General features: G+C 62.8%; 2 protein-coding genes across 3 annotated transcripts; both read left to right on the forward strand.

The window, feature by feature from the left end:
- Positions 1-2,005: 2,005 nt before the first annotated feature.
- Positions 2,006-6,245, forward strand: GHDC (GH3 domain containing). 2 transcript variants are annotated; one of them, XM_036451574.2, is made up of 10 exons: positions 2,006-2,132; positions 2,314-2,397; positions 2,574-2,851; positions 3,128-3,249; positions 3,392-3,893; positions 4,245-4,437; positions 4,558-4,629; positions 4,713-4,846; positions 5,228-5,316; positions 5,566-6,245. In XM_036451574.2, exons 3-10 carry the CDS (start codon positions 2,587-2,589, stop codon positions 5,782-5,784), a joined length of 1,596 nt encoding a protein of 531 aa, XP_036307467.1. In that variant the 5' UTR covers positions 2,006-2,132; positions 2,314-2,397; positions 2,574-2,586; the 3' UTR covers positions 5,785-6,245. The 2 variants fall into 2 exon arrangements, with proteins under 2 accessions (XP_036307467.1, XP_036307468.1); XM_036451575.2 differs by lacking the exon at positions 2,574-2,851 and having other exon boundaries at positions 2,007-2,132.
- A 1,969-nt stretch (positions 6,246-8,214) lies between these two features.
- On the forward strand, positions 8,215-9,684 carry HCRT (hypocretin neuropeptide precursor). Its single transcript, XM_036451592.2, has 2 exons — positions 8,215-8,489; positions 9,198-9,684. Exons 1-2 carry the CDS (start codon positions 8,475-8,477, stop codon positions 9,573-9,575), a joined length of 393 nt encoding a protein of 130 aa, XP_036307485.1. The 5' UTR covers positions 8,215-8,474; the 3' UTR covers positions 9,576-9,684.
- The last annotated feature ends 773 nt before the right edge of the window (positions 9,685-10,457 follow it).

A 10,457-nucleotide genomic window follows, 5' to 3' on the forward strand; every position in this document is an offset into this window, starting at 1 on the left:
TCAAACACAAGGCCCGCGGGCCAAATCCGTCCCGCCAGGCCTTGCAATGTGGCCCGCACTGCGCTGTCATCACTGCACTCCGCTGCGTTTCCATCACAATGACAGTTTATGACTGTTCAGTAAACCATTCGGCCCGCGATTTAGGCTGGATTTTAGATTTTGGCCCCTTATCTGATTGAGTTCGACACCCCTAGCTTAGTGGATGGAGCATCGGCCTGTGACTGAAGGGTTCCCCAGGTTCGATTCCGGTCAAGGGCACATGCCCGGGGTGCGGCCTTGATCCCCGGTGTGGGGCATGCAGGAGGCAGCCCATCGATGATTCTCTCTCATCATTGATGTTTCTCTCTTTCTCTCCCTGCTTCTCTGAAATCAATAAAGATATATATATATTTTTAAAACACGCACGGAAATGTTCATTCTACATAACAGCCAAAGAGCGGAAATGAACCAAACGCCCATCCATCGGTGGAGGGGTAAGCAAACCTGATGGTGTTCACACAGCACATTTGGAGGGTGTCCGCTCCAATGGGAGACGATGTGGCAATACGGATAAATGAGCTGGTGGTCCACAGCCACACAGGGAAGAACCTCGTAAACATGATGCTAAGTGAAGGAAGCCAGATGCAAAAGACCATGTGTCGTGTGATTCCACTGACGTGGAACGTCCAGAACAGGCGCACCTACACAGAAAGCAGGCTTGTGTTTGCTTAGGGCCGTGGTGGAGGAAGCTGGGGAGGGCCTGAGGGGTATCGCTCGAGGGTACAGGATTACTCTTGAGGTTACAGAAATAGTTGGTGTCACACGGATCTTCGAATATACTAAAAACCATTCCATTGTACGCGTTCAGTGGGTGGCTTGCGTGAGTGACATGTAATAACGCTGTTGGGTTTTAAAAAGCAAGCGCAATAGCTCAGCAAGAAATAAAGGAGTGAACACAGGGGACGGGGGTAGACTGAGAGCAGGAGACTGTGCACAGGAGCCGTGAAGAGCAGGGAGAGATGGTGCGAGGCTTAGAGCCAGGGGAGGGGCCGAGGGGAGGGTGTCCACCAGCCTGGTCCAGAGCACAGTGGAGGGAGAGGGGTGAGCCATGGGCCGAAGAAGAGCCCCACACAGCTCCGCGGGCTCCACTGCAGGAGGGTCTCCGTGTCCTCCGGAAGCATGTGTTTCCTTGGGATGAAACCGGGAAGCGAACGCAGGTTGTGACCCCCAAATCGGAGGAAGCGGGGCCGTCGGGTTCTCTGGCTGGAGGACTAGCTGTCACTTCTCTGGAGAACACTGTGTGGTGGGTTCTCTCTGCTTGGCGACGGACAGGGGTGAGATTCTTTCCTGCCTTTGCAGTCTCTCAGCCTGGGGTGCCCATCACCTTCCAACGGAATGTTTCTTCAATAAAAGTGTCTTTCGCCGAAACCGGTTTGGCTCAGTGGATAGAGCATCCGCCTGTGGACTGAAGGGTCCTGGGTTCAATCCCGGTCAAGGGCATGTATCTGGGTTGTGGGCTCATCCCCAGTAGGGGGTGTGTAAGAGGCAGCTGATTGATGATTCTCTCTCATCGATGTTTCTAACTCTATCCCTCTCCTTTCCTCTCTGTAAAAAAATCAATTATATATATATATATATATATATACACACACACACACACACACACACATATATATACACATATATATACATATATATATATATTATTATTATTATTATTATTATTATTATTATTTTAAGTGTCTTTCTTTCTCTCCTATCTTGGTGGGGTAGCTTTCTGGGTTGGGAGGAAACGTTGCTTTTTAACAGTTCTCAAGCTCGAATCTGCTCCAGGACTGGTGTGCCCCACCCCCAGCCGATGCTGCTTCCTGGCGCTCTTTCCCACACAGTCAACTTTCTCTTCCTTCGCCTGCATGAATTTGAGCCCTCGCTTCCCATGCCTGCCAGCACGGGCCAGCACCCAGCACGCCCCCCCTGGGGAACCTGCTCCTTTAAGAGCACCCCTTCCCCCACCCCAGCTCCTCCCTCAGGCCCAGTGACCGGATTTCCCTGTTGTGAGGCCCAGCGCTTTAAACCATGGCCCTTTCTGGGTCAGCTGTCTGCTGAGCTGGGCGTGCTGAGGGGCCCTGGGTGCTGGGAGTAGGGTGTGACAGGTACATGTGGGACACGAACCACTGCCCAGGGCTCAGGAGGGACGCGGAGCTGGGACAGGGTGTGACCTGGGGGGGGGGGGGGAGCAGAGCCACTCCTTCGTCAAGCAGCCGCTGGGCGCTGGGCACCGTGCCAAGCCCTCTCTGCACCTTCTGAGGCAGGGCTTGTGTTCCCATTGGACAGACAGGGGGACGGAGCTCAGAGCAGCCCCCTGAACCGAGTGGAACCAGACAGGTAGCCAGTGGCAGAGCCAGGATCCGAACTCAGGTCAGTGCGACGCTAAAGCCTGATGCTGTCCTCCTCGCTGCCTGACGGGGGATCCTGGCTTCCTCCTACACCTGCTCTGTCCTGGTTCTCCTGCGGGAGGCAGAAGGGGGGTAAGAAACGAACGGGGGATCCCCTGCAGCCGCAGCACCAGCTCTCCCGGGCCCTTCCTCCCCCAGGAGCTGCCTGGAGATGCTCCTGCTCCTGCTGCCGCTGCTCCTGCTGCTGCTGCTGCCCCTGGCCGTGCTCTGGCGCCAGCGGGCCCCGGGGCCCGGGCCGTCCTGGCTGGCCAGCCTGCAGCACCGGGTGGCCTGCGGGGCCCTGTGCTGGGCAGCCGCCTGGCAGCAGTGGAGGCTGGAGCAGAGCACCCTGCACGCGGGCCCGCGCCAGCAGCAGGCCCTGAGCCGGTGCCTGAAGCGAGCCCGGGGTCCCCCCTCTCCTCTCAGGGGGAGCACAGGTGTGTTTCCCAGGGTCCGAGGCGGTGGCCCAATGAGGAGGAAACCCCACAGAACAGTCAGATTCCAGAACCTGAACACCTCCCTCCCCCGCTCCCCCGTTCCTGCTCCCAACACAGACAGGCTGACCCAGAGGCCCTCCCAGGACCCTCCGAGAGCGCTTCCCCCACCTGGGCCTGGTCCCAGTCCCCGCCCCAAGGGTCTCAGCGGCGGGTCCGAAACGCTTAGGAAAATTCGTGTGGCTTCATGGGCAGTTGATGATGTCTCTGCGGCTGCAGATATGACCACCTTCCGGAGTCACCTCCCTCTGACCGAGGCCAGCCAGGCCCCAGAAGAAGAAAGTGGGGAGCAGCTCCTGGCCCCTGCCTCCAAACGGCACCCTGGGGAGGCCTCTCTGCAGGTAAACGCAGACGGCTGGGGCCCGGCCCCACCGCGGACCCCGGTGCGCGGGCACACCCTCCCCTCCGGGTGGGCGGAGAAGGATCCCCAAACAGGCGTCTCGGGGTCTGGCTCCCGCTACGCCCTCTCTTGTCTCCCTCCAGGCCACCTTGCTGGGCCTGGCAGCCCTCAACCAGGCCTACCCAGCGGCGCTGGCCCCGGGAAGCAGGGCCTGTGTGACCCCCACATCCCCCTGGCCCCACCCTCTGCCCTGGCCGTGGTGCGCGCCCCGCCGGGCTGGGCCCCCGGGAGCCAAGGACCCCCGGGCCCTGCTGCTGGAGGCGCTGAGGTCCCTGGGGCTGCGGGCGCTGGAGGCCGGGACGGCGGCCGAACTCCTGGACGTTTTCTCGGGCCTGGAGGCCGATGGCGAGGAGCTGGCGGAGGCGATGGCTGCCGGGAAGCCAGGGGCACCTCTCCCCGCGCGGGCGGCGGAGCTGCGGGAAGCTCTGGAGCAGGGACCCCGGGGCCTGGCCCTGCGGCTCTGGCCGGAGCTGCAGGTGGTGGTGACTCTGGATGCGGGAGGCCAGGGCGAGGCCGTGGCTGCCCTGGAGGCCCTGTGGTGCCACGGGCTGGCCTTCTTCTCGCCGGCGTACGCCGCCTCCGGAGGTCAGCGGGACGCAAGGGCGGGGAGCTGGCTGCCATAGAGGGAGCCCTACATCACCTTCTCGGTGATCCCTCCAACACTCGCAGCTCCATTTTACAGATGGAGAAACTGAGGCTCGTAGAGGTTGCACAAATGCACACACAGCCCCAGCATTTACCCCCGGGTCTGCCACACCCAGACCCACTGCCTCCTCCCAATTAGGGCCACAGAAGCAGAGTGCCGAGCCCGGGGGAGCCACAAAGGAGGGGGGGGAGGGCAGCAGGAGGGTCAGCTGCTCGGAGGGTGGAGGCCCAGGGGGAAGGGCCCAGCCGAAAGCCACGGCACCACCAGACGAGGCCGCTTGCTCTCCGCAGGCGTGGTGGGCCTGAGCCTGTGGCCAGAGCAGCCTGCTGGGCACTACCTCCTCCCGCCGGGAGCTCCCGTGATCGAGCTGCTCCCAGTCCCGGCGGGAGGCCAGGAGGAGGCTGCCACCACCGTCCTGCTGGCCGAGGCCCAGAAGGGCCAGGAATACGAGCTGGTGGTGACGGACCAGGCCAGCCTTACCAGGTGATCATCTGCACCCCACCCCCCGCCCCTGGTGCCTCGGGCCCTCTGGGACCTGCTGGGGGCCAGGGGCATGAGCCGATGGGTCCTTGGGCCTGACCTCCCCTCCCTCCACCCTGCCAGATGCCGCCTGGGTGACGTGGTTCGGGTAGCTGGTGCCTACAATCAGTGCCCCGTCGTCAGGTTCATCTGCAGGTGGGTGACGTCCTGGGGAGCCGAGGGGCCGTCCTTCAACCCTGGGCCCCTCCTCTGCCTCCCGCTCCTTCCTTCCTCCCCAGGCGGGGCCAGGCCCTGAGCGTGCGCGGGGAGGACATCGGCGAGGACGTGTTCTCGGAGGCCCTGGGCCGGGCGGTGGGGCAGTGGCCAGGGGCCAAGCTGTTGGACCATGTCTGTGTGGAGAGCAGCATTCTGGGTAAGCGTCTCCGTGGGCTCCTGACCCCCCATTCTTGGGTCAGCTCCCCCACAACCCACGCCCCTCCTGCTGACAGCGCTCGGGGAAGGAGGTACGACCCAGCCTCCTTGGTTGCTCCTTCCCCCCCAGGTCTCACTCCCATCCCTCCGGCGGCAGCCACTCCCTGGTCACTTTCCTGACTGGTTTCATACTTAGAACGAGGCTGTGGGTTCCTCTTCCTTTATTCCCCCCCTTCACACACACACTTACACACACACACACACCAAGAAACCCCTGTCTTCCCACACCCTCAGAGCAGGGAAGAACGGGGTGGGGCGGTGGGCACTGGTTTTGGAAGCGGCCCCGTTCCCAGGAGGGCGTGTGTGTGGGGTTTGCCTGCAGATTCCTCCGGGGGCTCCGCTGCTCCACACTATGAGGTGTTTGTGGCCCTGAGGGGGCTGAGGAACCTGTCGGAGGAAAATCGAGACAAGGTAAGTGAGACGGGGACCGGGCCTGCCTGCACGTCCCCTTCCCTCTGCCCCTCCTTCCCCCCCTCCACGCCCCGGCCAGGTGCAGTGGGCACAGCGGAGTGATGGGGAGGTGGGGGCAGGGAGGAGGACCTCCCCGAGGCTCCAAGAAGGGAGGGGTGAGTCCCAGACACACGCTGGGCACCGTCCAGCGCACCCCATCCACGAGCCCCGTGGCCCCGCGGCAGCCTCACGCCGCCTCTCTGTCCTCAGCTGGACCGCTGCCTCCAGGAGGCCTCTCCCGGCTACAAGGCCCTGCGCTTCCGGGGCAGCGTGGGCCCGGCCAGGGTGCACCTGGTGGGGCCGGGGGCCTTCGGAGCCCTCCGGGAGGCCCTCGCCGCCTCCCCCGCGGGCCCCTTCCCCCCGGAGATGCCCCGGGTGCTCCGGCACAGGCGCCTGGCCCGGCTTCTGCAGGGGAGAGTGCTGTGCTGAGCTGGGGCTGCCCGCTGGCCGGCCACCCCACAAGCGGCCTCTCTCTCTCCTCCGGGGCCTCTCTGGGCCAGGCTCTGTGACTCCGTGTCACCTCGCAGTGGCTCATCTGAGCTCCTGGGCCTGAGGGAGGTGCAGCCCCGCCAGCCAGCTCCCAGGAGGTGGCCTGAGGGGGGAGCCCCGTGGCCCCCTCTGGAGGACCCTGCTAGAGAGTTCCCACACAGGAGGGGGGGGTCGCCGTGTGTTGGGAGTTGGGGCTCCCAGAAGCAGCCCTCAGTCAGCAAGGAACAGGAGTGGTGAACCCCGACCTCAGCGTCACTGTCCCTCAGGGCGACCATTCTGAAGTGTGTCGCTGCCCGCAGGGGGAGCCCTCTAGTCAACACGGTTCTCCAGGCAACCCTCCCACCTCCGCCCCCCGAGGTGTTTTCTGCGATCACCCCCCAAATAAACCTCTTGCACCCAGATTCCTGGCTCAGGGTCTATGTGTGGGGAGACTGCAAACACTCCAGAGCCCCATGCAGAGCCAGACAGAGTCCCCTTGGCTCTGATCCCGCCACAGCCTGTCCCCTCCCTTCAGCTCTGATCACAGGGCTCCCCCTCTCTCTGCTGGGGAGGCCCCATGTGTGTGCATTCAGGAGACCTCGGGGACTCATGCCGTGACCTAGGTCAACCCAGGAGTCTCAGAGCCCCCTCCTCCCACCTCTCCCCATCCCAAGCTTCACCCAAATGTGAAGGGGCTACTCCCCAACTTCTCTGGCCCTGGCTCAGCAGGGGTCCCCTTCCTGGCCGGACACCCAGAGATCACTGCCACAGGCAGCAGCTCTGCTGCACATCATCACGGCAGGAGGCGACCGCAGGGACTCCTGGGTTCACCGCCCCTCTTCCTGGCGGGACACATGGAGGCTTCCTGAGCTTTCGAGACTTGCTCTGGGCCCAGAAGCTCCTCCTAAGCCGTGGTCAGCAAACTGCGGCTCTCGCGCCACATGCAGCTCTTTGGCCCCTTGAGTGTGGCTCTTCCACAAAACACCACAGCCTGGGTGAAGAAGTGGCGTTAGAAGTTTAAGTTTAAAAAATGTGGCTCTCAAAAGAAATTCCGATCGTTGTCCTGTGAGTATTTGGCTCTGTGGACTCATGAGTTTGCCGACCACCGGCCTGAGTAACGCAGCGCCTGTGTGTAAGGCTCCGCTTCTGTCCCCGAATGACTTCGGAACGCCATGCCCTACATGCAGGCCCCGATGCCCGCCCACCCAGTCCCTGTACCAGCCCGTGACTCCTTCCCATGAAAACCTCCACAGCGCCCCAGCGCCCACAGGGTCAAGGCCAATCAGCTGAGCCCGCAAGGCCCGTGGACCCATCCCCGGCCTTGCTCTCCTGTCCAGGCTCCGCTCTCCTCTGAGGACAGCCAGGGCCGCGAGGACCACACCACACTACCCCCCGTGCGTCAGGCCCTGCCCTCCGCTCTTTGCCTAAGTTGTCCCTCAGGAGAGAGCCTCTCCCGGGCCTCGCCTGGTAGAAATCCCCTTCTCGTGAGAGGCCTTTTCAGAGTCCTTTGCAGAGCTACCGTCCTGTGCCGGCCACACTCCCACCTGTGGGGCCCCGTGAAAACTGGGCCTGCCCCATGCACAGGTCCCTCCAGAGCCCCGGCAGGGCCTGACACAGGGCAGCTGCTCAGTGGACGGTGCCCTGGCCCTCGCTGGTTTGGCTCAGTGGTTAGAGCGTGGGCCTGCGGACGGAAGGGTCCAGGTTCGATTCCGGATAGGGGCACATGCCCGGGGTTTTGGGCTCAATCCCCAGTAGGGGGCGTGCAGGAGGCAGCCCGTCAATGAGTCTCTCTCATCATTGATGTTTCTATCTCTCCCTCTCCCTACCTCTCTGAAATCAATAAAGAAATATATATATTTAAAAAAAAAAAAAAACAATAGACAGTGTCCTGACAAGAGGGACTTCAGGGGGCTCACTCGCTGCTGATGGTGGGAGAGGACCCCGTCTCTGCCCTCCAGGAAGGAAGCTGGGGAGGTCGAAGGGTAACACCAGGCACTCTTTTCCCTGCTGCCCAGGTTTGATTTTCAAAGTTTTCCATCTGGGAGGTTAATGGAAAGGGCGGAGGGAATGGGCCTGGGGGAGGGAGAGCCAGCTCAAAGCCTTTTTCCCATGGGGGAGAAGGCCCTGGAGCCTGACAGACGCCCGGGAAGAGGGGAGGCATGCAGACGCGCACACACATATACCCCCAGGAGGATGGGTTTCCCGCCTGCCTCCTCTCCTGCCCTAATTAGCAGCCGCCTCTCCCCACATTGTCCCAGACCAGCGCCCGGCCCGGCCAAGGCCTCTTTTGTGCTCCCAGATGCCTGGGTGCAAGGTGGCCTCATTAGTGCCGGGAGACGGCCCCATCTCCAAGGAGCAGGCAGACAGGGGAGCGGGGGAGCCAGGGGCACCGTGATCCAACCCCAGCCTCGGCGTGTCCTGGCGGCCATTCCTGGGGCCCAGCCTGGAGACGGCCCCCTGTGCGAGGCTAATCTTAGATGTGCCTTTGTCTGGCCCCAGAGTGGACGCAAGTGCCCCCCCAACTCAGAGCGTTATAAACCCCAGGTCCCCGGGAGCAGGTCACCGTGCACCGACGGCCTTCCAGCTCCTCGCTGCCTGGACCCCTGGAGACGGCGCCTTCCCCTGCAGCTCCACTCTGAGCTCCGGACACCATGAGCCCTACAAAGGTACGGGCCTTCCAGGGGCGGGAAGAAAGGCTGGGAGAGTCTCCCCTCTTGTTCTCCTCCCATGCCGGCTCTGAGGCAGGCAGGGGGCTGGGTGGACCCTTAGCTGAGGACCTGTCTTGCGTGGTTAACGGTCAGTCGTGCCCAGCTCTCCTAAGAGCTCACGTTTAATGAGCACGTACTTCTCACCAGGTGCTGCTGGCACCTGTCCCCTCTTTTCCTCCTCCCGGCAGCCCTGCCCGGTAGGAATTATGTAACACCCAGTTCCCAAGGGAGGAGGCTGTGGCCCCTAAGAGGGTGGGAAACTGGGCCAAAGCCCAGTTCAGTGTCCCCATGCGAAGGAGCAGGCAAGCAAGACAACGATTTGGATCCTGCTGGTCCTTGATGTGCACTGGTTTGCCGCTGTGGTCAGGAGGGAGTTGGACTAAAAAGTGCACAAACTTCTGGTGCAGACAGACGCTCACACACGTGTTTTCAGGCGGAGTGGTAAGCACTCTGATGGGGTAACGACGAAGTAAGGATACTCAGAGGAGACAGGGATTCATTCTCCCATGACCGCTTCTCCCATCCCTCCCACAGCATAGCGAAGAGGCAGGAAAACCAAGGGGCGGCGAGGAGGGGGCACGCAGCACTCGGGGCAGGGCCGGGGTGCAGGGCTGGAGGGGTTCTCGCGGCGTTAGGAACCCCAGCGCCCCGTCTCCTCCTCCCTAGGTCCCCTGGACCGCCGTGACGCTGCTGCTGCTGCTGCTGCTGCCGCCCGCGCTGCTGTCGCCCGGCGCGGCCGCGCAGCCCCTGCCCGACTGCTGCCGCCAGAAGACGTGCTCCTGCCGCCTCTACGAGCTGCTGCACGGCGCGGGCAACCACGCGGCCGGCATCCTCACGCTGGGCAAGCGGCGGCCCGGCCCCCCGGGCCTGCAGGGCCGGCTGCAGCGCCTCCTGCAGGCCAACGGCAACCACGCGGCCGGCATCCTGACCATGGGCCGCCGCGCAGGCGCAGAGCCCACGCCGCGCCCTTGCCCGGGACGCCGCTGTCCCGCGGCGGCGGCCGCCTCCTCCTCCGTCGCTCCTGGGGGTCGGTCCGTGATCTGAGCCCGCGCTCAGCCTAGGTCCGGGCACTGCCCTCTCCCCTCTGCCCGCCCGCCCGCCCGCCCCCTCTCAGCCCCCAGAAAAGTGCGCAATAAAGAGGCGTCTCCGTTAACGCGGCCGGTCTCGGTTCCTGTGTGGTAGCGCCCTGCCCTCCAGGGGGCGTCAGAGTCTTGCGAACTGGAAAGAGCCCGAGGGCCTCCGGGACAGCCCCCTCCCCCGCTCACCCCAGCTTGGGCGGCCTTGGACCTGAAACACTTTGGGATGGGGAGCTCCCCAGGACAAGGCGCGGTGCAAGGCCGTGGGCGCGGGAAGAGTCGCAGATGTGCGTGCTTGGAGGGGAGGGTGCAAGGAACATCCAGAGGCTGCAGCGCGGGGTGGAGGGTGTGTGTGGGGAGAAGGGAGGCCCTGGAGGGGAAGCGGTCAGGTGGTGCAGCCCAGATTGCGAAGGCCGTCACGGGAGTCACTTTATCCTGTGGGTGGCTGGGAGTTTCGAGTTCCGATGCGGGGGTGGGGCAAGATTTTCCTGCAACTTTATTGGAACACACCTGTTATAGATTGACTTGTGAACCCCTCCCCAAATTCATATGTTGAAGTTCTAACGAGGCCCCAGCACTTCAGAATGTGAATCTTATTATGGGGGTCGTTGCAGATGAGGTTCTGTTGGAGTGGGTCTCCACTCCAAGGTGACTGACTGGGGTCCTTACAAAAAAGGAGGGTGGGATTTGGACACAGAAATGTACACAGAAAGAACCCGGGTGCACAGGAAGGCAGAGGTGGGTGGGGCATCTGTAAGGCAGAAAGAACCCGCGTGCACAGGAAGGCAGAGGTGGGTGGGGCATCTGTAAGCCAAAGATTGCCAGCAGCCCATCAGAAACTCGCAGCTTT

This window comes from Pipistrellus kuhlii, unplaced genomic scaffold (genome assembly GCF_014108245.1).
Source record: "Pipistrellus kuhlii isolate mPipKuh1 unplaced genomic scaffold, mPipKuh1.p scaffold_m20_p_22, whole genome shotgun sequence".
In the NCBI taxonomy this organism is placed as follows: Eukaryota; Metazoa; Chordata; class Mammalia; order Chiroptera; family Vespertilionidae; genus Pipistrellus; species Pipistrellus kuhlii.

What these genes read in the sequence shown, in the direction of transcription:
- GHDC (XM_036451574.2), top strand. Translation starts at nt 2,587, where the DNA reads ATGCTCCTGCTCCTGCTGCCGCTGCTCCTGCTGCTGCTGCTGCCCCTG. An exon ending in CTGGGGAGGCCTCTCTGCAG is followed by an intron (nt 3,250 to 3,391) that starts GTAAACGCAGAC and finishes GTCTCCCTCCAG; the next exon opens with GCCACCTTGCTGGGCCTGGC. An exon ending in GACCAGGCCAGCCTTACCAG is followed by an intron (nt 4,438 to 4,557) that starts GTGATCATCTGC and finishes CCACCCTGCCAG; the next exon opens with ATGCCGCCTGGGTGACGTGG.